We start from the raw sequence: 25,920 nt of genomic DNA, 5'->3' as shown, positions 1-25,920 counted from the left end.
TGGGGTTTGAACTCAGGGCCTCATTCTTGCTAGGCAGGTGCTCTACCACATGAGCCACTCTGCCAGCCCTTTTTGAGTTGGGTATTTTTGAGATAGGGTCTCTTGAGCTATTTGCCTGGGCTGCCCTTGAACTGAGCTTCTCCCAGTCTCAGCCTCCTGAGTAGCTGGGAATGTACACGTGAGCCAACGGCATCTGGCTAATCTAATATTTGCCCTTTTTAAGTAGAATTTAAATCACAGCAGCTGTATGAATATTTATGTCATGATAGCTATTCTCTTACCTTTCTCATAAGATCAGGTATAGCATTAGCCTCAATACTGTTAATTTTTTAAAAAAGCACCCTGGAAAGTAGTTTTTGTGGTTCGGGGTGTGACTCAAATAGTAGAGTTATTTGCCCAGCATGCTTGAGGCCTTGGTTCAATCTCCAGTATCACAATAAATAAATTATTTATTTTAAAAAGTAGTTTTTGCACATAAAAAGAGAGTCTGAGATTTTTTTTTTTTCTGTAAGAACTTCGACATCTGCCAATGGCCTAAGCGTCCATCCATAGAGAGCCTTTTACATAAAGTGTGTTAGTGGAGTGTTAGTGGAGTGGTGCTCTGGACTGACAGGGAATGAACTTCAAGTCATGCAGCATGCAGAACAATGTGTGTGCTAAGATTGTGTTAAAGGGACCGACAACACAAATAAACAGCCATGTGAGTCTGTGTGTTTCTACATGCAAAGATACCCTGGAGGGATACAAGAGAGACCCACGCCCTTGCTCTTTCTGGGACAGGGCCTGAGTCGCTGGGAACACACAAGAGGAAGGTTTATCACTTACACCCGTTTGTTCTCCTTCATTTCAAACTAAGGAAATGTATTACCTATTCAAAAAGGCAATACCCAAAATAGTGGGGGTCAGTATTGAGTAATACTCATAGCCTCTTACCTTCAAAATTAACCGTCAATTTGAATAGCAGTGTTGTCCAGCAAGTCTTCACGTGGTTTTCACCATCCCACCCAGAACTCCTGAGCAATTGAAAGGTGGCCTGTGTAACTCAGGCCAAGCGTTTAATTTAGTTTCGTTTTAATTAATTTAAGTTTAAATAGCCACTGTAAGTAGGGGCTGCCGCACTGATGAGTTATGGGTCCAGAATTTCCCCTTTTAAACCTAACTAAAGTTCAGATGTGCTTTAGGGGAAATGATTATTCAGTTAGACTCTCAGGGCAAAATCTGTTTGGAAACCCGAGAAAATGACTACATTTCCTTTTTGCCCTTAAATGTAATTCCAACATACATTTCTTGAAATGAGTAACTAGTAGACTTGAAAATCTTTTTTTTTAAACCATGAAAATAATTTTTATGGATGCTTTCTCCCTCCCCCTCTCTCTCTCCTTTCTCTGTTTTCTTTTTCTATTTCTTTTTCTCTTTCTTTCTTCCTCTTTTTCTTTCTTCTTTTTCTTTCTTTCTTTCTCTCTCTCGCTCTTGCTCTCTCGCTCTTTCTCTCTTTCTTTCAAGACAGGGACTCACTACGTAGCTAACCTTGGCCTTAAACTTGCTAAATAGCCCAGGATGGCCTCAAACTTGTGATCTTCCTGTCCCTATCTTCTGAATGCCAGGATAACAGGCATGCACGACCACGCCCAGCCACTTTGTCTTTTTCTATTCTTACTTGGAAACCACCTGTTTTTGAGAGGTTGCTTTTCCCATCTTGAACCCAACCCTAATCTGTGTGTCCCTTGCCCCTCCCCCAGTGCCCCAGTTTAACATGCTAGGCACTTTGTTCCTGAGCCCCCGCAGCTGTTGTGAGACAAGGGGACAGTTTGCATTCTTAGCCAGCAGCTGGCAGAGACATTTCTAATCTGGTTTTGGCAGGAAATAGTGCACAAGTGGAAGCCAGGTTAAAAGAAGTTTGAAAGATAAACGGAATGACTTTGGATGTCACTTACACATAGTCCATTCCCCACTGAAGACTGTCCCAGTAGCTTGTTAATGTCACTGGGCCTTCCGGGGCAGGGCCATGACGAGTTATGCTCAGAATTTAGAGTCTAGCTCAGGACCTGGAATAGGTCAGTAGGAAGTTGTTATTTTCTAAATGATTACCTACCCTGCAAATTTGTTTAGTTAATCATTTAAAACTGTTGTTCACCCAGGATAAACTCTTTATTGGTAATTAGTGGTTCCGAGTGCCTCCTCTCTTTTCCTTTTTGCTACATGCATGATGTCGTCAACCCTGTGCTCTAAAGAGAGGCATTTGGACATTCCTTCTTCAGTATTTCTGCCTCCATTCTGCAGGCAAGCTTATTTTCATTGAGTGCAGGGAATGGAGCCCTTCCCTGCAAAGAACTCTTCAGAGATGTACGCACACCCTCCGCAGTGTGTCCATGTGCTGGTGTTGAGTGTTGTCCACCAGGTAGGGATCTGATGGTGCTGAGTCTGCACTCAGTGTGTCTGGTCTTCTCTGCAGACCTTCACCGCTTGGTGCAACTCCCACCTGCGCAAAGCCGGCACTCAGATTGAGAACATCGAAGAGGATTTCAGAAATGGCCTCAAACTCATGCTTCTGCTGGAAGTCATCTCAGGTGAGCGCACACCCCAGTCCTACTCTTTAACCTGCAGTCAGTAGGTAAGAGTCTGATAAAAGATGGTTGCATTAGAAGTTCCCTTTGAACTTGACTGGGCAAGAACATAGTGTTGTTGACAAAGAAAACCTTTGCAGAGAGCAATCTGCCTGGAGTTATTTTTCTGCTCTAAAAAAGGAGTGAATTCTGTTTTAAATGGACTTATTAAAATAAACCCATCTCAAAACAAAAAGAGGAAAAAGATGACATCTGAGTGACTACCCCACCTGCTGTCCTTCCCGTGCTTAGTCCAGCTAAGAGCTGTATCTTGTATCCAGAAGGTTGCATGTGACAGCATGGATTCCAAATGTGAGTTAAGATCCTATGGGGTTCTGATTTGCCCGAGCTTCAGATGACTGGTTTAGACATGGACTGGATGGATGGCCCTTGAAGAAGTGTGACCAAAAGGGGGAGGGCTAGTCTGCCCTGATCTGTATATCTTCATAACCAGGTGTCTACTACGAGCCCTGGCAGCCATCTCTGCGATTTGAGCTAGGCCACCGACTTCCTCTAATAGCTAGCCAGCAACTCCAAATGCCCCAGGGACTCTATCCAGCTTCTCTCTTTACGCACGTGGAAGTGGATCCCTGGTCAGGCCAGACTCTCTCTCCCCGTAGATGTGCAAAGCATATAGCCTTAATGCAATGGTTTCCTGCTGGTCAGATTGGTCTTGAATATGTTTTGGGCTAGTGCTTCCTTTCTCCTGTGATTTAGAGAGGTCAAGGCCACATTAGGAGCAGTCAAATAGCCACTTCTGCTTAAGGAAGGCCCAGCCTCTGGATTTTGGCATCAGGATTCTGCACTAAGGACTGACTTTGACCACACCATTCTCTTTACTTCCCATAGGGGAAAGGCTGCCAAAACCTGACCGGGGGAAAATGCGGTTCCACAAGATTGCAAATGTCAACAAGGCTTTGGATTACATAGCCAGCAAGGGGGTAAAACTGGTGTCCATCGGGGCTGAAGGTGAGAGGTGTGATGGGCCCGGCCTGCTGCCCACCTCACAAGGGTGTGGCCTGCAACTTGAATTCACCTCTCCCTCCCACTGGGTTCTGTGCCCACTTCTGCCAGGACCCCTGCTGGGCACTGAGCATCCAGCCGTGAGAACACAGGAGCAGTGAGCAGTGAGTGGGGAAGAGGGTCAGACATGTCTTCAAAGCAAATACAGGAATGAGAAAGAACTTACATGTCACAAGAACTCTTTTGCGGGGCTTGATCTCAGGGCCTACACCTTGAGCGACTCCACCAGCCCTTCTTTGTGATAAGTTCTTTTGAGAGAGGGTCTCGCAAACTATTTGCCCAGGCTGGCTTTGAACTGTGATCCTCCTGATCTCTGCCTGCTGAGTAGTTAGGGTTACAGGCGTGAGCCACTGGCGCCTGGCACAAGAACTTTTAATTAGAACTCACTTCTAGGAAGGAAGCAGCCTCCTCTGAGTGTGTGGCAGAGCCCCAGGAGCAGGGATGAGCTGCTTCTCATTATAACCAACTGAGTCCCGCTCCTGCCAACTGGGAGGAGGGCTGCAAGAGGGATCAGGGCTGCCAAGACTGTGTTCTCTCTATTTGATCATTTAAAACCTTTGCTCACGTAGCCCTAAAACTGCAAACCGGATGAGTTTCAGTGAAGGTGCATATGCAAGATCCATGCTTATTATTAACTCAGAGTTCATTTAAACTGGAGACATTTGGCTTGGCTTACCACATTTATACCCAGACACCCTGCGATGCTTATAAAATCTCACACTGGTCTTCTGTGTACGTGTTTTGTAGTAGCCCTGGTGTCCAAACTCAACACGTAAGGAGAGCTGCACTCAGTGTGTCATCTTTCCTCTGAGTTGTTTTTCTCCCCTGCAGAGATTGTTGATGGCAACGTGAAAATGACCCTGGGTATGATCTGGACTATCATTCTTCGCTTCGCCATTCAGGACATCTCAGTGGAAGGTAAAAGATAGAGCTGAAAGTCTAAGTGTGTAATTTGAAGACTGAGCTTGTAAATTGAAATTTGAGTAGGACCTTGTGACGCTGGACTGTCACTTCCATGTTTGAATGAATGCATGTAGGTTGAGATTTGATGAACATTATATTGAGATGGGGAATGACCCTGAATCATTGTGTCAGTCATGAGGGTGGACTCCTTTTGGAAATGAGGAACACGTGTTCAGAGCAGAAGTCACTTTAAAATGAGTAGCTACTGAGCTTCTTTACCACTTAGGTTCACGACCATGAAAGGGGTCCTCCCTCTCTCCTTCCTTCCTTCCTTCTCTCTTTCTCTTCTTTCCTCCTTCCCTCCTTCCTTCTTTTCTTTCCTTCCTCCCTCCTTCCTTTCCTCTCTTCTTTCCACCCTCCCACCCTCCCTCCTCCTTCCTTCTCTCCTTCTTTCCTTTTCTCCTTCTCTTCTTTCCTCCCTTCCTTCTTTTCTCCTTCCTTCCTTTCTTCTCTCCTTCTTTCCTTCTCCCCTTTCCTTCTTCCCACCCTCCCTACTTCATTTTCCTTCTTCCTTCCTTCTCTCCTTCTCTCCCTCCTGCCCTCCTTCTCTCCTTCCTTCCCTCCTTTCCTTCCTCCCTCCTTCCTTCCTTTTTCTCCTTCCTTCCTTCTCTTCTTCCTTCCTTCTCTCCATTCCTCCCTCCTTCCTTTCTCCCTCCATTTCCTTCCTTACTTTCTTCCCAGGACCTCATATATGATAAACTAGGCCATTCGTTTGCAATACATGCCTATGTATTTATATGTTTGTTACTTCCTCTCTTTCTGTGCTCCCTCCCCATCTTTCTTTTAACAAAATCTCTTTACTGCTGTGTCTTCTGTAATAGAACCTTAATCCTTGGCATGCCGCAGAACATGTTAGTTTTTTACACCCACTGCACTCCAAAATATTTTCATAAATTCAGCACAGTTGAAAAGTGTCAAATTGACACTCTTAAACTTAGAATTTTGCCTATTTAGCCCTCTAATGAGCTGTAGAATATGTTTATGGCAGGCTGGATTGCCCAAATATTCAGTCTCCCCTAATTTGTCACCTACAGATAACCGGAGTGGTGGAGCCTCATTTATAGGTCTGACCAGACTGGTGTATGGTCTGAGTCTGGTCTTGTGCAGTGATGTTCTTCACTTGTCAGCCAATGAACATGAATAACCAGCAACTTGCCTGCCTGATGTACTAGGTGACAGACGCCTACCGTCCGTTGCCTGATGTACTAGGTGACAGACACCTACCGTCTGTGCCCTTAGAGGGCCCCTAATTTGCTCAGGTGGCTCCCTTTTTAGCACCAGAGACCCATTTATGTCAACCAAAGATCAGTCCGAGGTATAATGACATTAAAACATCAATTCAGGCACAGGAGTGACAGCCAGCTTGAATTAATAAGTAGTCTGAATTGGGAAACTTGTACACAATGTACTTTTTTATAGTACATACTTCTGTGCTAATGAGAAAAACCAGATGCTTCCTAAAAGTTCCTGCTCTATCAAAAACAATAGTTTGTGATGTTGTCAGTTTTTATACACTTATAAATTTAAATATTTTAACAGCCAAACCTATTTTAAAGAACAAATACTGGGGGTTTTGAGTGGAACTGGGGTTTGAACTCAGGGATTCATGCTTGTGAAGCAGGCTCTCTACCACTTGAACCACACCTCTAGTCCATTTTGCTGTGGTTATTTTAGAGATGGGGTCTTGTGAACTCTTTGCCCAGGCTGGCCTCGAACCTGGATCCTACTGATCTCAGCCTCCAAAATAGCTCATATTTCAGGCATGAGCCACTGGCACCTGACTACAAAAATTATTTTAAAACTGGTTTTACACTATTGCATAAGCTGGGGTAACAAATCTTTTTTCAACAAATATTACAAGAGTGAGCTTGACCTCAGTTTTTTGGAGATAAATATATATCCACTATATATATAGTGCTAGGGATTTGAACCTAGAACCTCATGCATGCTAACTAAGCTCTACCATGAGCTACATCCCCAGCCCCGGTTACAAATTTTAAATTAAAGATAATATGAATTTAAGACTTAATTTTATTTCAGGCATAATTATTAGTGGGATTACAGGTGTGTGCCCCCATGCTGGCCTTCAAATCAGTATTTTATAAAATGTCACCAGTGAGAAGATGTATTAATCTGCACATCACAAGACTAAGAAAGGAAACAGTAAAAAGTAGCGATTTCATTAGCAGAATACTGAAATCCCTTCCAACACTGTCCTTCACTGTCCAACACGGTAGCCAGTGTTAGTTTGCTAACTTGTATTTTTATTTGTTTTAGTTTTGTGAAGTAATACTTGACTTCTAGAAGTCTACAGAAAAAGTCATCTTTATTTATTTTAGTGATGTATGTTATTAAAACTGAGTTCTTAGGAGTCATTTTCCTTCAGTGGAGTGGGGGGTGAGCCTCTTACAAGAACGAACTTGAGAGGTTACTTTCTTTCTCTTTACGAATCTGCAGATCAGGGAAGTACGGTTAATAGTATGCCATCCAGGTTTTTCTTGTGGAGTGACAAATGGCACTGTCAGTTTATACCCTCCTTCTTATACCCACCATCAGGGTTTTGGGTGGGATGTGTGTGAACCAAGTGACCACCATGTGTACTTTCCCCTCGATCTGTACCAAGTGGGGTGTTGTGACCATGTGCACTGTTGAGGCGGCTTGTTAACCTTTTACTGACTTGGGATCAGCCTAGGAATGCAGGGTGGAGCCACGGTGCCCAGGTGTCTTTGATTGGAAAGACTTAACTTCAGAGATGGCAAGGTGGCTCTCTGTCCCCGGGAGATGTTTTTCCAAGAGTGAACTAATGGCATGTCTTTCCCTGTGACACTTTTTCTTGGCTGTCCTTACAGAAACGTCTGCCAAAGAGGGCCTGTTGCTGTGGTGTCAGAGGAAGACGGCTCCTTACAGAAACGTGAATATCCAGAACTTCCACACCAGGTATGCTCCAGGCTCTTGTGTCCCTGGAGCCCAAGGTGGCCAGAAGGACCTAGTGTTAGACATGGGTCACCTCCTGTCTGAGATGTTGTTTATGTGTGTGGGAGACTGAGGTTGCAGACTTCCTGATGCTCAAGGTCCCCCAGGGGAACGGCTTCATCAAGGTTTGGGAGGTAACAAATTCTGTGACTGTAAATAGGTGGGGGGACTGCAGTGCTGGGCTGCTTCGGAATGGGGGGGTGGGTAAATGCACCTCACTTTGCCTCCCCCAGTGCTGGCAGAAGGCAGTAGGAATGGCAGCCACTTGTCAGTGATGGTGAGATCACAACCAGCTCTGCAAGCTCCCATACCTCGTATCACGGTCCCTGGTGCTCAGTACCTCAGCTTTTCTCTGCTGAAATTTAAGACAAGTAGGAAAATCACACTCGAAAACTGGTAGGGAATGGGATGGATGAAATCCACACCTGCTACAGGAGTGGCTTTGGTCACTGGCTGCAGTCTTCTGTCTCAGGCAGTTTTTGTCGTTGTTACGTATAAGTAGAGGAGTTGGTTGTGTTTTCACCTTGTGGTTGGTGGGTGACCATGGCTTTATGTAGGCGTGTGGATAGTGAAGAGAGGAAGGACAAGGCCGAACCTCAATGACAAATTGGGAGGTGCTTCTGGTCAGACAGATGTTACCAGGATGTCTCCCGAGAAAGCTGGAGCTGGTGAGCACAGAGGGAGAGCTGCAAGATGCCATCTGGCAGAGGAAAGGAGCTGGAAAGGGCTGGGACAGTCTCCAGGGTTGCTTCCCCTCACTTTCTTGTTCTTTACTGGGCCCAGCTTGGCACAAGTCCTTCAGTAGTGAGGCCCTGATGCTCCTCCAGGGTCCCCTTCAAACCTGGCCCTTTGGGGAACAGCATTCCCTTGCCCTACTCTCACCAACCCCACTGTTGGCAGCACACTCAGAACCTAGTGTTGTCTCACTAGCAGTTAGCTTTGGTATCTGTGTCCCAGCCTGGACATCAGGATCCACCCTGGTGGATCCACAGGGGGACCATCTGTGTCCCCCTTTTGCCTGTGTGCCTTTGCTTAAAAAAAAATGGAAGTAACCCCCTGAGGAGAGACAGAGGAGCATCTAAAAATCTCATGATGGCTTTGAAATCTAAGAACTCCTGGCAGGAAGGTCTCCTGGACATGCTCGGAGTGGGCATCCTTGGGATGTTTATTGGGCATTCCAGGGTAATGACCAGAACGGAGGCTGGAAGAAAGGAGAAGAGGAAACCCCAGAACTGGAACAGTGGGACAGCAGTACAGGCATCTTCCCTCTTCACTGTGCCAGCACAGACCTGATAGGGACAGGTGACAGGGCGGGGTCCCCCGTGAGGCTGGGCCTGATGCTCAAAGTGGAAAGGGAAGAGTAGAGTATAGCTGGGCTCTCCCACTTTATGAGGGGCCAGGCAGGGGAAGGGCCCTCTGGTGTGTTTGTCAGTCCCGGAAGCACACATGTCACTGAGTGGAACCTGCCCACTATGTTCTCTCCACTAACCCATGTTCCTCCCTCTTTTCTACCTTGTGAAGCTGGAAGGATGGCCTTGGCCTCTGTGCCCTCATCCACAGACACCGGCCCGACCTCATTGACTACTCAAAGCTCAACAAGGTCATTTTGCAGTGTCCCCACCCTTGTGCTTGGCATGTCGCCCCGAGAGTGAGCACATCAGCACTAACTGTACAGACGCACAGATGTTCTCCAGGCTGGCATTTCCCAGAATGCAAATGGGAGGAGCCCATTTGCATACTGACATATTAGGACCAAATGCCACATGGTCTCCTTGTGCCCTGTCAAGACCGGTTTGGTGATTTGGCTTGATCTTCTGGGAAGGCTTTACATACGTTTCTTAAATATTTTACATTCCTGAACTATAGATATAGGCAGTGAAGCCTGTATCTTCTGATGGGAAGAAAGTTTCAAATACTCCAAGCCTTTTAAAATCTCATTTATCTTCCTGGAGGATTTAGGTCCAACCGTATTTTATTCAGAATCAATTAACTTGTTTCTCACACCAACAATAATAATAGCAATTTCTTCTTGATTTTTTTGGTGACACCGGGATTTGAACTTGGGACTTTGTGCTTGCTAGGCAAGTGCTCTACCACTTGAGCATACTAGCAGCCCACATCTCACTATTAATATATTAATCGTCACTTTAGAAAAGAAGTTTTGGTGATTTTTGTTTTGTCCTACTTTTTTCAGAAAATTGAACTTTCAAAACTTGAATTTTCCCTTCAACTCTTATGTTTAATGTGCCTGTCTTAGACTTGTATTCCAGTTCATTTTTTTTTTTTTGCAGTAGTGGGGCTTGACCTCAGGGCCTTCACCTTGAGCCACTCCACCAGCCCTATTTTTTGTGAAGGGTTTTTAGAGATAGGATCTCATAAACTGTTTGCCTGGGCTGGCTTCGAACTCTGATCCTCCTGATCTCTGCCTCTTGAGTAGCTAGGATTACAGGTGTGAGCCACTGCTGCCTGGCTCATTCTTCTTGTTTGTTTTTTTTTTTTTTTTTTTGGTGGTACTGGGGTTTGAACTCAGGGCCTTGTACTTGCTAGACAAGTGCTGGCTCATTCTTTAAGTAGTTTTAAAGTGTGATTCGTGATACAGAAAGAAATCAGAGCCCTTCTGAGTGTGTGGCCTGCACTGCCTCAGAGATAAGGAGGACCCGGAGGATTTGGGGTGACTTCTGGCCCACCTCCGCCCAGTGTTCCTGTAGCACAGTTCCATACACCTCCTCCTGGGTGCTGGTGTGCTCAGCTGCCTGTGCACGTGTGTCATGTGTTTTGGCGTGGAAGCTGGCACTGCTGCATGATACCCTCACCTGTGTGGCATGGACACATATCCCCTGTACACCCCCGCCGGCCTGTCTCCACTGACTCCACATGAATTTGACCCTAGGGTTGAAGATGACAGCCCTGTAGCAGAAGCCAGCTTGCAGCATTCCACCGCACTTGTTTTCTTATTCCCCTGAGTCCCCAGGAAGGACTTTAAACATATGGACAAGTGATGTTTTCCCCATGAGTCTTCATTGCATTTACAACATGAAGAAACTGTGCTGGTTAGACTCGGTTTCTCTAGCAGCTTATCATGGTCAGTTTTATTGCAAAAGATCAGTAGACCTGCGGAAATTAGCCATTGATGATGGGTAGAAAAGTGGTGATGATATGATAGCAACTAATACCTAACACACTTCCCCAGGTGCCAGTGGCTCACACCTGTGATCCTAGCTACTTGGAGGCAGAGATCAGGAGGATCATGGTTTGAGGCCAGCCGGGGTAAGAAAAGGGAGACCCTATCTCAAAAATACCCAGCACAAAAAAAAGGGCTGGTAGAGTGGCTGAAGCAGAAGAGTGCATGTCTAGCAAGCGTGAGGCCCTGAGTTTTTTTCCCCTAGTACCCTGGGGGAAAAAAAAATTTAACATGCTGCTAGATCAGAACTTATAAATAAATATCTGTATGCACACGTACTCATGTATATACATATTTATTCAAGTTAAATCATACTCATATTTATTCAAGTTTCACTTTAAAGTCAGTACTATTAAGATCCCAATTTTATAGACGAAGAAAGTGGAAAGGTCAGTTTCCTGCCCAGGGTCACATGGCCGGTAGCTGAGCTAGGAAATACTTCATTGCCACATTTTATCTCTTTAAATTACAGTCTAAACTAGATAGCTGTCACAAAGGCAGAATGTTCTGTACGGGGGTTGAAGTCAGGCTTTGTACTTGGTAGGTAGGCAGGCAGTCTCTATCACTTGATTCTTCTGTGGGTTTTTGTTTTTTTGTGGCACTGGAGTTTAAACTTGAGCCACACCTCCAGTCCATCTTACTCTGGTTATTTTGGACCTGGAGTCTTGTGAAGTATTTGCTTGAGGTGGCCTCAAACCTCGATCTTCCCGATCTCAGCCTCCCAAGTAGCTAGGATTGCCGGCGTGAGCCACCACGGCTGGTTGGTTGATCTGTGTTTTTGATGCTAAAAATCTTTGCATTTTTTTGGAAAAGAAAAAAAGGAAAGAAACTTTCACTTCCTAAACACGTTCATAAACTATGCAGGTAAGATTCTCTTGATGAGATAGCTACTTTCAATCAAATGGCAAGGGTTATATGCTTTGTTAAAATAATATGCAGTTACAGATATTTTTGCCTGAAGTAATTACATGCTGTGGGAAGTCAGGAAGCTGATGTTCATTTTATTCATGGAGCACATTAGCTGGGTTTTGAAGCCCGAATTTTCCAAGAATTCTATTGTGTTAAGATAACTGTGAGTGTTGCAAAACATCACTGTTTCTAGGATTAAAGTGGCTTTGCTGGTAAGATTGTTTACAGTCATCCTGGACTAATCTCATCGTCCAGTTTGATTTTTCATGTCTTACCATGCATTTCAGATCCATAATCGTTCATTTCTTAATAGATCAAAACAATTATACTAAGCCTTTAATTTGTAGTATTTCAGTTATCCACTTCTGGTTGGACTAATTTTGTTATGTATATTTAACTAGTTTTATAGCAAAAGATAAACACAATCTCCAGAAAACATACTTCACAAATCCACTTACAATTTTAAGATTTTGTACTTTTTTTTCTAGTCTTTAACCTCACAGAAGCATGATGTTTGCTCTTTGTCGCTGTCACCTCTTTTAGTGAGTTAAATTCTCAACTGCAGCACCTTCCCTCCCTTCTGTACTCTCAGCCTTCTCACATTTAAAACCAGCATGTCACTCTCCAAAGACCACCTTCCAGATCTGGAAAAATGCATCTTTCATGAATTCTTTTAGAGCGATTGAAGCTGTGTTTTTCCTAGGCTGGAAAATTAGCTCTGCTGTGTTCTGGGTATTGTTTCTTATCACTGAGAACATTTCCCACAAACCTGCCAATCCACAAAACATTTGTTCTGTTACCTTCTGCTCACTTTGTCTGCAGTAGAGTGTTGCATGGGTCGTGTGGTTTCTGTGATTTTTGGAGTTTCCCTAAATGTCTGACGTGACTGGGAAATGATAAGAAGGAAAGTCACTCTACAGGATGATGGCGTGGGTGGAGGTTGGGAAGGTGATGGTCTCCATGTGAGGTATATGAAAAGTATTAATTGTTAGTTCCATTTCATTCCGTGTTGTTTTTCATGCAGGATGACCCCATAGGAAACATTAACCTGGCAATGGAGATTGCAGAGAAGCACCTGGATATTCCTAAAATGTTGGATGCTGAAGGTGAGATGAAAATTGTGTTGCCAAGTTACAGAAACTCTGTAGACGACAAATTCTGTTGTGGTGCAGGGAGACTTTGTTAAATCCAGAGTACTTACACTCCCGACAAATCTCTGTCCCTAGACACATGAGTATTAAAGTTTTATGTGTAGCTTGTTCACACACACACACACACACACACACACACACACACACATGTATTTTAAATCTTTTTTGGGTGCTTGAACTCAGGGCCTCAGGCTTGCTAGGCAGGCACTCTACCACTTAAGCCATGGCCCCAGCCCCTGTTATTTTAAGTCTTGCTCAAAAACAAGACAGCAAAATTATTATGAAAAATTTGGCAAAATGTTCAGCTTTAGCTAACAGAATGCTTTGGTTCATAATTTTTAATAAATTGTTTTTTTAAGGCAACACGGTATGTTTTCCTTAGCCACAGAGATACGTTTAGCAAATGAGTATCTTCATGACATACAAGGATTCTCTAACTTCCAGCTGGAAGTTATATTTTCTAGCTGGAATTAAATTTAAAATACAGAGCATCCAGCCATCAGGGTACCACGAAAACTGTTGTGTTTTGGGCTGAGTGTGTAACTCGAGTGGTAGCCTAACAAGGCAAGACCCTGGGTTCAATCCCCATACCAAAAAACTAAAACAAATAAAAAATTGTAGTTCATTTTTAATTAGTCTAAATTAAATTTAGTTTTATTAGATCTGAGGGCCCATTTCAGATCCCTTTCATGCCCTATTTCTGGGGTAAACTCCTGTGAGTTGTACCATGGCACACCATGTGAAGCATAGCTGTGGAGGCCATTCACTCGTTTCGTTTATGTATGATCCAGTGAGCTGCTAGGTGCTATGGGACACGATGAGATGTGTAAGTTCCTGCCCTCAGGGACTTGTATGCATATGTGACTTTGTTGTCGTGAATACCATTATTCACTAAGGAATGGTCTGTTGCTTTCATGGATCGGCTTTGTTGGGGGACAGTAAAGAACTCGATGACAGTCGACAGCCAGTCTTTCATTTCTCATTTGGTTGATTCTCTTAGGGTTGCTGTAACAAACAGCCACAAACTGGGGAGCTTAAAACAACAGAATGCTCTTTCTCCTTGCAGCCCTGGGGGCTCTGGGTCTGAACCCATGGTGTTGGTGGGGCTTGAGGGCTCTAGGGGAGGATCCTCCCCTGCCTCCTCAGCTTCTGGAGGCTCCAGGCAATCCTGGATTTGTGCTTCATCAACCCAGTCTCTTCCTCTGTCCAAACAAGGCCTTCTTCTCTGGGTCTACCTTTGTGTATGCTTGCCAAGGATACCTGTTGGATTCAGGGCCTCCCTACTCCAGCATGACTTCATCTCCCCTTGATTACAGCTATAAGATCCTTCTTCCCAATAAGGTCCAGTGACAGGTACTGGAGGTTAAGAGTTCAGCATATCTGTTTTTTTGTGAGGGGGCACAATTCAACCTATAACAGTGATCTTTCAGTTGAGACTCTAATATTGCCATTTGTTAATTTATCCATCTAATCAAACACCTGCTTGGGTGCTAAGACTTGAATGCACTATTGAGAACTCTACTTAAACTTGCTCTGAACCTCCTTAGAGGGAGAGAGTCACCACATTGAATGCTCCCTTTTCCTTCTGTCCTCTCCAAACTAAGTTTGTACTGATGGTCCTCTCCTTTGTCTTTTCCATATGATAAGAAATGACCCAGAGTTCTCAAATGAAGATCTCGGATGAATTAGTAAATTCATCTTTCAGTTCACCAAGGCCTCCCTAATAGTCTACACGGAAGGCAAGTCTCGTTTGCAAACACTCACTGATGACTTATTGGCAAGTTTACCATCATTGTTACTCCAGCCCTGCACACATTCTCCCCAGTTCTTCAGCTTCCGTTTCGTTTCCCAGGTCCTGTCTGGATGCATGCCCCCCATTTCTCCTTTGCAGCCTACAGGCTGCATTAGTAGTGTTGTCATTCCCTGCTCTCGTCTTCCATCAGTTTTCTTCCTCTTCCCTTTTTAATGGTCCGGGAGAATATGCACACACAATAAATATATGCATATATATGCACACATATACATATCATATATAGCATTGTTACCGTACGTTAACTGTACGAGGGGCTGCACTTTGAACAGGTTCACCCTCTCTATTACACTTCCCTAAAAAAACCATATTGCTGTTGAAGTACTTTCTCATCAGCATCCCCTGGCACAGTCGTGACCGTGACTGCCTTGGCACCTGCTGTGATGTAACGGTGACAGGCTGTCCACCCATTCGTTACCCTTCACGTCTTTGCTGTGTGCTCTCTGACTCACCATCACCACGGCGTTGCGGGAACATTTTCTTACTTCTGTGCTCTTTCGTTGTAACATTAGGTCCGGGTCTGCTGCTCTCAGCCCTTTAACGCCTCTCGGCAAATCTTTCCTTTCTACCTGCTGCTGTCAACCTCACATTTTGTCATTTGTGTCGGTCTCTGAAGTCAGCTGGGGGTTTTCAAGTGGCTAATGGGTCCCCTCACCCTTGAATTGCACCTGAAGTGAAAACTGGGGACATTCTTCTTATCTTGACCATCTGCCATATGTGTAAAAGGTTTTGAGGTTGTGTCCTTTGTTTCCACCACGAGTCTATTTTGAGGTGAGGGCTAGGTTTAGCTCTGTGGACACACATGCACCATGTAGACTTGCAAAAGGATTGCACTACCCTGGGCCTCTGCGTGTGGTGACAGAAGCTCCCGAGCATGTGCTGGAGTTCTAGAGGCCTCGTTCTGGCCACTGCTGTGCCTTTCTTGTAGTTGAGGCTCTTCTGGACCAGCTGTGCCCTTCTCTTTGACAGTTCCTTTGCTCCCCATGGCAGTTCTCAAAAGTGCGCAGGAAATGGTGACTTTTTAGCTCTGAGCTGAGATTTAAACGGCAGGTCTGGGGACGAGGATTCCCGACTCTGACTGCTCTGAGGAAGCACTGAACAGCAGCCCTGGTAACCGAGCACCCAAGCACTTAATATTCTTTCTTCACACAGCCGTAGTGTTCACTGCCAGACCCAGTGAAAGAGCCATAATAACTTATGTGTCACTGTCATGGTTTTGAGGGTGCACAGAAGGTAAAACATGACTCACTGCTCACCCTTCACCTTCTGTGTCTTCATTTATTCCCCATTGTTTTTCTCCCCCTTCCCTTTCTTCTGAGGAAGGAAACTGTCTGGTTCTGAGGAGGCGCTCATTGTCTTTTTAAGTCTAGTTTTCTTTGAAACTTTCTCTTCCTGTTCCCACAGTGGAATAGCATTTGTGTTTATTTTCCAGAAGGTTCCTCATAGTCACACAATCCCACGTTCTTTCTGTTAATAACCTCTGCAAAGCCTTTGGCTAGAGGAATGACAGGGCGTCATTTTAACTGCATCTGTTCATTGACTGACCTGGGTGGCCCAGGTGGAGGAAGAAAGGATGTGTGTTCACGCGGTTGTTCCCTCTTCTGATTGGTTATTTCAGCAGCTAATACAAAAAGGTAGCAAGCATTATAAACAGCTGTGTAGACCCCTCTCTTTAGATTTTTGTTACTCTTGGTGATTTCTGTAAGCAGCATGGTAAGTATGTGTAGCAGGTATTAAAAGACTTGCCCTTTCCCTTACACCTAGGCTGGTTTCCATAGTTACAAGGGTGGGATGGGGAAGTGACAGGACAGGACAGCCAGACTGGAATCTCTAGTATCTTTCCAAGTGACCCGCAGTCCTCAGAGCGGGGGTCAAAAGAAGAGGTGCCCGGAAGGAATGGCAAGCTCATTCAGCAGATGGGGCGCCATGTTGATACACTAAATGCACTTTTAGAACCCGTCAAGGGCTGCAGGGCACAGCCCTCGGCTGCATCATTGGGAAATCCCATTCAGGAGTCCCTGCAGTGCTGTCCAGTCTTCCCAAGTTCAGGATCGTGGGCCTATGAAACACACAGAAAAGTGTAGACCAGTTGTTCTTCCCTTCGTTCACTGTGGGTCTCCTCTTCCCCGTGTGTGTTTGTGTCCTGTGTTATTTTCTCCCCCCTCAGACATCGTGAACACCCCAAAACCCGATGAACGAGCCATCATGACTTACGTCTCCTGCTTCTACCACGCTTTTGCGGGAGCAGAGCAGGTACTGGAGCCACGCATGGGCAGCCGCATGGTGTGCGGGTGCCTGGGTGTTGTCTGTGTGCTTCACAGCTTTCCTCCGACCTCAGTGTTTTCTAACCAACTAATGCTGCAAGTTCAAAACTGCCAATAATTTTTTTAAAAAGCTTTAACTTTTAAACACTTCCTAAAGTGCTTTTATCAGTTTTTTTTCCCTTCTGATTTCCTTTATTTCCTTAGCAAATCATGGGAAACATTTGTGCTTTAGGGGAAAAAAAAAGTGCCCTGAAAATTGAGCCATGTACATTGGGCAGTAAAGGAAAAAGGCGACAAGGAGAAAAGAATGTCTTTCCCACGCCCCACTGTTCTGGTCTGCCTGGAAATTATTTTCTCTGTTCAGTGCTTTGTTCTAACACCTTTCAGGATAATCTCATTTTTAGGGAAACAGTGAAAGGAATAACACTGTTATAACTTCCAAAGGATTCACATCTCTCAAGACCAGCCTGGGGGCCGGGGGGAGATTGTGGGAGAATGCTTTTCCTCCTCTGCCTAAGCCTCTGCTCCTTCACCTCACATGGGGAATCCCAGTAGACTAGGTAGACAAAGGATGCGTTATTCCTGCTATCTCTCTAAAGGCCTAATTAGGAAGGTGACCACTGGAAAGCCACCTGTGGTCAGGGCATTAGAGGTGAGGCTTTGGGACAGGTGGTGGGCCTAGAAGCCTGGTCAGGCCCATTTTTCTTCATGATTCAAGGCACATGGCCCAGGTTCCGGCCCAGGTTCCCCTCTGCAAATGATGACAGGGATTATTTATTGCCTCAGTAACTCCTCTTTGTAGGTAAAAAAAAAAAAAAAAAACTTAAGCAAAATCTTAAAGCAAGCTTAGCTCTGGGGGAAGACCCATCTAGAAAGTTCTTGTGTTTCAGGAGGTGAGGTCTTTCACAGATTCAAAGGTAATGACACTAATATATTCAGGACCCAATCATTTTGGCTTTGATTTCCAAAGGCCAGTGACCTTCAGGGAGGTTCCACCCCATTGCCATGAGATCAGTGTTGAGGCGTGTTCAGGTGGACAGACGTTCAGGGGTCTGAGATCCTGGTTTGAGCCATCTGTTCCTGTTACTAACTTGCTCGATGTTTTGCAAAGCTTGTGTTTTAGACTAATGGTTTCTCCCCATTATTCCTTACAGTATATTCAGCCTGCCATGTAAGTCTGTGTAACAACTAAAAGTGGTGTGAAATGACTCACAGTGTCCAAAAGCCATTCCCCCATCTCGTCTCCCTCCTAACCCAGACTCTGCACCGTGTCAGCACACCATCCCCCTCATCAGCTGTCACCCTGCCACATCCAGCTGTGTGTGCATCCCTGTCCATAAGCCGTCCCGTTTACCGATTGTGTTTTGCAGGCTGAGACAGCGGCTAACAGGATATGTAAGGTTCTTGCTGTGAATCAAGAGAATGAAAGGCTGATGGAAGAATATGAGAGGCTAGCGAGTGAGGTAAAGGAAGCCGCCCCGCTCCACGCACCCCCCAGGGCGGAGGCAGAGGGTGAAATGGATTGTCCTGTCCCTCGCGTTTCTCATCTCAGATAGAAGGACAACCTTGCAGGTTGTTCATCTTGAAGTGGCATAAGTACTGGTGCAAGTGTCACTCCCATGGTCTCTCCAAGGGTCCCCAAGCCCAGAGGACGTTTGTGTGTCGAGGTGGTAGATGTCATTCTACCAGTAGCTTGAGCCTCCAGACAGATTATAGCCCCTGACTCGGGCTACTGGCACCGTAGGATGGTCTCCAGATTCAGGAACCTCACGCTGCACAGTGACACAGGGTCAAGGGAAATTGTGCAGCCTGTTGTGACAGGAGGCAGCCTCAGTGTCTGCATGTGTCCCCAGAGAGACATCGGGGAGACTGAGTCCCCCCCCCCAAGACATTCGAGCCTGAGTTTCAGTGGTGCCTTCGCACAGCCATTCAGCCAGATTGTTGGTTAGAACAGCACTTTTCCTGGTCCTCCTTTTGTCTTTACTATAGCACAAATGGCCTTGAGGCAGCTGTCCCCATCCTTATGAGGTTTTCCCTGAGTACAGGCCACGGGAGGCCTGCAGTCCTTGGAGACTGAACTCAAGCACGGCAGTGCAGGTTGAAGACCAAATAACTTTTGCTCTCACTTGATTTACCTGGCGCTTTATCTGTGCCGGGAGAAGTGTGAGACACACGGACTAAGTGTTCCCAAGTAGTAGTGTGCAGTAATCCGGCCTAACAATAATGAGTTTGTATTTCATACTGCGCTATGGGAAAATCGGAAGTTTCTCTCTCTTTTTTTTTTTATTTGTTGTTCTCATTATTACTATGGGAAAATCCAATGTGACAGCATTGTTTAAGGTCAGTGATAAATTTCAGGGGTGAAGTATGACCAGGACAGAAGGATTGGATGATCCTTGATAATGAAACCCTGTATTTCTTACTTGCTCCTTCATTTATTTTCCTAAAACCCTTAGACTGCAGAGGTGTCACCATTCTAACTACTTTTTATTCTCATCTGCTGTCATTTTGCAAGTGGTTGGTAGCCTAAGACCTGGGTAGTAATCCAAGAGAAGAGTGGATGTTTGTTGCAGGAATTAACTATCATTCTTACTTCTCTCTTGTGGATTTCCTTACAAGCCAGATGCTAAAATCAAGTTGGTCCAAGGCGTACAGTACTTTTCTCTAGTGGATAAAATCATTAGATTTGAAGTTACTTTTTAAAGAAAAAATTGAAGTTAAACCCAGTTCTTTGCTGAGTTTATTGCACTATGTTTCTGCCATGTCAGGTTTTTTGATTTTTGTTTTCTTTGGGTTTTTAATTTTGTTTTTGTTGTGTTTTTTTACTTTCAAAGCTCCATCCAGCATTTGTCTGCTAACGTCTGGTCCCCAAGTTTCTTGTAAATGTCACATTTTTGTAAAACACAAGTTCACGTGCTGACTTAAAGTTTGTGACTTGTGTATGGGATTGCTGTGGTGATCCTCAGTGGTCCTGGGTGGACCTGACAATATCACTCATGTCAGTGTGCCCAGAGCGGTGACCCCGGCTGTTAAGTTGGGGTGTTGTAACCGCATTTCAGGGTCTTGAGGATTATGGGGTTCACCGATTCCAAATGACGGGGCCCCTCAGTTTTTTGCCTGGGAGCCATTTGCTGGTGTTCTCAGCAGCGATTCTGTGTTTGGGGGCAGCTTCTGGAGTGGATTCGGCGCACAATCCCCTGGCTGGAGAACCGGACGCCCGAGAAGACCATGCAGGCCATGCAGAAGAAGCTGGAGGACTTCCGGGACTACCGGCGGAAGCACAAGCCGCCCAAGGTGCAGGAGAAGTGCCAGCTGGAGATCAACTTCAACACGCTGCAGACCAAGCTGCGGATCAGCAACCGGCCCGCCTTCATGCCCTCCGAGGGCAAGATGGTGTCGGTGAGTGGCGGGGACGCTGTGTTTCCTAAAGGCTTCTTTCCCAGGCCCTTCCCTGATGGGCTGCTGAGAAGGTGGCCTTGACTTCTTAAATCCTGTCTATTAGCGTCTACCATCGTGGCCCCGAAACCACTTTATCCCTGATATTTTACGCTCTAGTGTCATGTACTTCTCATATTTTGAGGTAGCTCAGATTGGCCTCAAACTCTTGGTCCTTCTGCCTCAGCCTCCCAAGTGCTGGGATTATAGGCATGCCCCACCATACCTGGTCTTTTTGCATGGTGCCCAGCAAAGAGCAGGCCTCTGGCAAATGCTCCATGCTCATGCTCACCTTCTTCTTCTCCTCCCATTCTTGGAACCCTGCTTTGTCTTCTCCATAGGTCCATCAGCATCTAGATCACCTGGCCTCTCCGCCCTGTAGTAACTCTAGCACTTTCCACTCTCTCCAGATCTGGGTCCTACGCTGATCTCCCTGTCCCCGTGTCATTAGTTTCCCCTCTCAACTGAATCATTCCCACAGACATATAAAGTGCTGTAGCATCTCCAGCCACCCAACATTCCCCATAGCTACTGTCCCATCTCAGTGGACAGGAGAGCATGAGGAAAGAGTTCTTTCATGGTTCCTCGGTCCCACTGATTGCTCCTCTTCAGCCTGCACTCAACTGGCTTCTTTCTTTCTTTTTTTTTTGGCAGTGCTAGGGGTTGAACCCAGGACTTCACATTGCTAGGCAAGTGCTATAACACTCTTCCTCTTGAGCCAGGATGCCAGACCTTTTGCTTTAGTTATTTGTTGTTCACTTTTATGACCTGGCCAGCCTTGGTCCATGAACCTCCTTTTTATGCTTACTGCCTAACTGGGATGACAGATGCCTGCCACCACACCCTGCTTTTAATTGGTTGAGATGGGGTTTCTTGAATTTTGTGTGGGCTGGCCTAGAACTCAGGATTCTCCTACCTGAGTTGGTAGACATGGGCCCCATGCCTGGCTCTCCCATCTTTCCTACTAGATGCCACAGTACCTGTTTATTCTCCAACTGGGGGGCAGACACTCCCGGCCCAGCTACACTAGCTTCTGCCATCACTTGGCTGTTACACGCCACATTGGAAAGGAAGAAAACAAGAGATCACTTTCTGTAGCTGACTTCCTTCTTTCCCTCACTTTCATATTCTTCTTCCTCTTTTTTTTTTTCTTTTTTGCAGTACTAGGTCTTGAACTCAGGTCCTTCACCTGGAGCCACTCCACCAACCCTATTTTTGTAAAGGGTTTTGCTCAGGCTGACTTCTAACCTTGATCCTCCTGATCTCTGCCTCCTGAGTAGCTGGATTACAGGCGTGAGCCACCGGCGCCCAGCTCACTTTCTTCTTTCAGGCCTCACAAACACACCTGTCTCTTAGCTGTGACAATATGCTCATGCAACTTTTTGCTGTCTGCGAGACTCAATGGCCCTTCCTGCTCTAGTAGAAGGACAAAATATTGTCCCTGTCACAGTCTGTTTTGAGAGAAGTTGGGGAGATTTCCCCTCGGATAAGGTCTCACACTCTTTTGCCCTGGCTGGCCTGGCTGCCCAGGCTGTGAACCTCCTGATCTCCACCTCCTGGGCATCTGGGATTACAGGTCTGAGCCACTGTGCCCAGCAGGAAGAAAGCCTTACAGATGTTGTCTGCTCTTATAAAGTTCCTCAGTAGTGTCTGGAACATGTGAGGTGTGCAGCATGTAGTCCGGGGGGGCTGAAAGGCTGAATGATTTCATCCTGCTCACTAAGAATGTTTTGAATCGAGACACGTTGAGCCCTCATCATCTTGCTAGATGATCATCTCTGCCCACCTCTGGAGAAATGTCCATTTGGCTGTTGAGAACAGCTGTGTTAGTTTTAGACCGTCCCAGTGATAATTGAGACATTTGGAACCCACCTGGCTGATGCTTACTTGAGTGGAGGAGGGGAAGGCAAAGAAAGCAAAATGATGTGGTTGTCAGTCACATGTCGAGAGATTCAGGGAAGTAGCCCAGGAATTCCACATATAACGAGCGGGCCTTTGTTTGTCCTCCAACCCCCAGGACATCGCTGGTGCCTGGCAGAGGCTGGAGCAGGCCGAGAAGGGCTACGAAGAGTGGCTGCTTAATGAGATCCGGAGACTGGAGCGCCTGGAGCACCTGGCGGAGAAGTTCAGGCAGAAAGCATCCACACACGAGACGTGGGCTTACGGTGAGTGCCAGGGCAGGGCACAGAGCCTGTGATGTGTCCTTGCTAACAGTGCTGCTAATGCTTGTGACACTGTGGACCTGTGTCCCCACCTTTCTCTGCTCTCTTGTCTCAGAGCCATATTTCTTCAAGCAGTAAGCATGAAAACGTATCTTCTAATCAAGCAGGTAACCTACTTCTTCCCCAAATTGCCATCCAAAAATGTGTCCTTCACATGTCACCTTTGTGAGGACTGGCCTCCTTCCATCTTTCCTTTTGTTTTGGTGGCACTGAAGAATGAACCCAGGGCCTTATGCAAGTGCTGTATCACTTGAGCTGCTTCCTCAGCCCCCTCCCTCTCTTTTTGTTTTTGCCTAGTTTTTTGGAGATAGGGTCTCTCAGATTTTGTATGGGCTGGCCTAGAACCCAGGATTCTCCTAACTCCACCTCCTGAGATGGTAGACATGGGCCCCATGCCTGGCTCTCCCATCTTTCCTACTGGATGCTACAAGTACCTGTTTATTCTCCAACTGGGGGGCAGAGAGTCCCGACCCAGCTACACTAGCTTCTGCCATCGCTTGGCTGTTACGTGCAACATTGGAAAGGAAGAAAGCAAGCGATCACTTCCTGTGTCTGACTTCCTTCTTCCCTCACTTTCACATTCTTCTTTCAGGCCTCACAAACACACCTGTCCCTTACCTGTGACAGTGTGCTCATGCAACTTTTTGCTGTCTTGGGTGCTCCACCCAAGGGCCCTTCCTGCTGAAAGAGAAGGACAAAACATTGTCCCTGTCACAATCTATTTTGCGAGATGTTGAGATTTCCCCTTGTTCTTTCCTTCCCTTTTCCTATAATGCTTGAGTTTTGATGCTACACAACAGTGTCATTTCAAAAGCTGGGATTTGGAGCCAGGAGCCAGAGCTGGCAAGGTGGCATCCCCACTCTGACACTGGCAGCCATGAGCCCCAGACAAGTGCTTAGCCTCCAGGTGCTCCAGTGTCCTCTTCAGGATGGGACTAGCAGGGAGACCTCCCTTGAGGGTTTTCATGGGGATTTGGTGAGCTCGTAGTGTAAAGTGTTTCAGTTAGTGTCTGACAGGTCGGCAGGCTATGTTGTCATCCTTCAATATGTGAACATTTTCTTTCTGTTTCCAGTGTCACAGAATTAAATTGTTAAAGGTCATTGGCCAAGGAATAAACGTGGATCTGGTCATTCAACCACAGCAGTTGCTAGATTTAAGAAATATTTATAGGGAAATAAGCAAAGGATCAGAGAAGAAAACCTGTAATATTTATTATCAGAACAAGCAAAACACAAGCCACATTAACCACAGAACTTACAGCTTTCCAACAAAAAGAATTGAGGTAGAGGGGGACCTGAAGATAGGCGAACAGAATACGTGTTTTGTTTTTGGTTTTTTGAGACAGGGTCTTATTGTGTAGCCCAAGTTGGCCTCAAACTTGTGACCTTTCTGTCTCAGCCTCCACTCGTGCTGGGATTACAGGTGTGTACCACCATGCCTGGCTAACACAAGTATTTTATCCACCCATCCCAGATGGCTCTTGGGAGCCAATAATTTCTAACTTAACTGAACTTCACACTGGAAAAGCAGATGGTTGTTACTTAGAATGATGCACAATATACTCATTGGGTTTTTTTGTGTGTGTGTTACTGGGTTTGATCTCAGTGCCTACACCTTGAGCCACTCCACCAGCCCTTTTCGTGAAGGGTTTTTTAAGATAGGGTCTTGAGAACTGTTTGCTTGGATTGGCTTTGAACCACAGTCCTCCTGATCTCTGCCTCCTGAGCAGCTAGGACTACAGGCTTGAGCCACTGGTACCCACCTACACTTGGTTTTGTAAGATGCCCTCAGCATGCATGTCAACCCCATTTGGTGCACAGGCCCTGTGACCACCTGGAGAGGCTGGGTGTTGATTGCAGGTGACAATCTGAACGCCAGAACACACCTGCCTGCTCCTTGGCCCTGCTGTTCTCAACACCGCTTACTTCCTTGACCTCTGCACACCAAGGAAGTGGCCATGTGACATCAGGACGCTCATTCTCCCACCTTCACAGGCAAAGAGCAGATCCTGCTGCAGAAGGACTACGAGTCAGCATCGCTGACAGAGGTGCGGGCCCTGCTGCGGAAGCATGAGGCCTTCGAGAGCGACCTGGCCGCGCACCAGGACCGTGTGGAGCAGATTGCGGCCATCGCTCAGGAGCTCAAGTACGTGCTGGGGACCCGCATGGGGTGTGCAGGGACTCCAGGGAGAGGCCAATGGAGGCCTTCCCTCCCCTCTCCTCTCCTCCCTGCCCTTCCTGATGCAGAGTCAGGCCAGTGCACCCCAGGATGGAATCTTCTTGCCTCTCCGATGTCAAAACACCTTGGCTGTGGTGCCTCAGTTGTGGCAGGTTCCCTGTGTCTCCCCATCCTGGACACCTAGCCTCGAGGAAGTGAGGAACGGTGGTGGGGGAGTCCTGGACTCACAAAGGGGAGGGAAAGTAGCCAGCTCCAGGCCAGGGACCGGGAGCAGTGCAGAGCAGAATCCACCTCGCCATCTTGAGGCATAGGCTGTTCCACTGTCACGGTTGTGGCCTGCAGAGGAGGCCGGCATGGTAAGGCCAGGCATGGCTGAGTGCCCAGGACATGTGCTCAGTCCCTGCTCTGTGCCGAGCCCTGGGGTGAGGCCACCCTCAGGGAGAGGAGCCTCTATGTGATGTTTTAAGCTTTTGTAATTATGACATTTTCCCCTTTGGATAAGTAGAAAATTTCATTCCCTCTTCCTTTCCCCTGCATTATAATCGCTGACACAGCTGCAGAGTTTTTAGAGCCTGTCACTTAACAATGACTCTAAAAGCTAAGTAGGTAAAATTCATTTCGGCGTATTGCATGTTACATATCACCTTCCACTAGAGCAAACGCCTTGACGGGCAGGTGGGGCCTCTTTGAAGACTGCACTGTTTTTCAGCATGGCCCATATACATCCTTCGTTATTTGTAGTCTTCATGTGCAATCATTTGTGGCCTTTACGTGGCTTTATTTCTCATGCTTTTTGAGTGTTGGCCTTTGCCTAATAACAGTTACTCACCAATAAAATAAGGGGATGAAAAGGAACGTCAGCTATTTATAATAGCACCCATGAGTAATTTGGAGCACTTTGTAAGTGTTGCCCATAAACGTTAAGTAATAATTTTATATCATCATTATTTCTGGCCACCCCAGTGCCTCGTTCTCCACACAGCTGAGATGACCACACACCAAATTTAAAAGTCTATGTCCATATTACTGTTAGTGATATGCTTTTCCTTTCTGCCTGTCCTAAAATAAGAAGCCAGAAGAAGCCAGAGTTTGTGCACACTTCCCAAAGTGCATAAAATTAGTGCTGCACAGATAGCCCAGCTCCCCAAAAGCAGCTACATGGAGCCCTTGTGTGTGACTCAGTGAGAGCAGAGAGACCCTCAAGGTA

General features: G+C 46.1%; 1 protein-coding gene across 1 annotated transcript in view; it reads left to right on the top strand.

The window, feature by feature from the left end:
* Nucleotides 1-25,920, top strand: part of Actn2 (actinin alpha 2) — a 62,176-nt gene that overhangs the window by 21,961 nt on the left and 14,295 nt on the right. The window contains exons 2-12 of the mRNA XM_020157476.2: nucleotides 2,453-2,567; nucleotides 3,453-3,572; nucleotides 4,458-4,544; nucleotides 7,439-7,526; nucleotides 9,084-9,162; nucleotides 12,677-12,758; nucleotides 16,781-16,866; nucleotides 18,248-18,340; nucleotides 20,046-20,276; nucleotides 22,330-22,477; nucleotides 24,530-24,680. Of these exons, the coding sequence (XP_020013065.2) occupies nucleotides 2,453-2,567; nucleotides 3,453-3,572; nucleotides 4,458-4,544; nucleotides 7,439-7,526; nucleotides 9,084-9,162; nucleotides 12,677-12,758; nucleotides 16,781-16,866; nucleotides 18,248-18,340; nucleotides 20,046-20,276; nucleotides 22,330-22,477; nucleotides 24,530-24,680 (1,280 nt within the window). The remainder of the gene's footprint in view (nucleotides 1-2,452; nucleotides 2,568-3,452; nucleotides 3,573-4,457; nucleotides 4,545-7,438; nucleotides 7,527-9,083; nucleotides 9,163-12,676; nucleotides 12,759-16,780; nucleotides 16,867-18,247; nucleotides 18,341-20,045; nucleotides 20,277-22,329; nucleotides 22,478-24,529; nucleotides 24,681-25,920) is intronic.

The sequence above is a fragment of the Castor canadensis genome, chromosome 15 (genome assembly GCF_047511655.1).
Source record: "Castor canadensis chromosome 15, mCasCan1.hap1v2, whole genome shotgun sequence".
Taxonomy (NCBI): Eukaryota; Metazoa; Chordata; class Mammalia; order Rodentia; family Castoridae; genus Castor; species Castor canadensis.
This window is presented reverse-complemented; position numbering and strand designations above follow the sequence as displayed.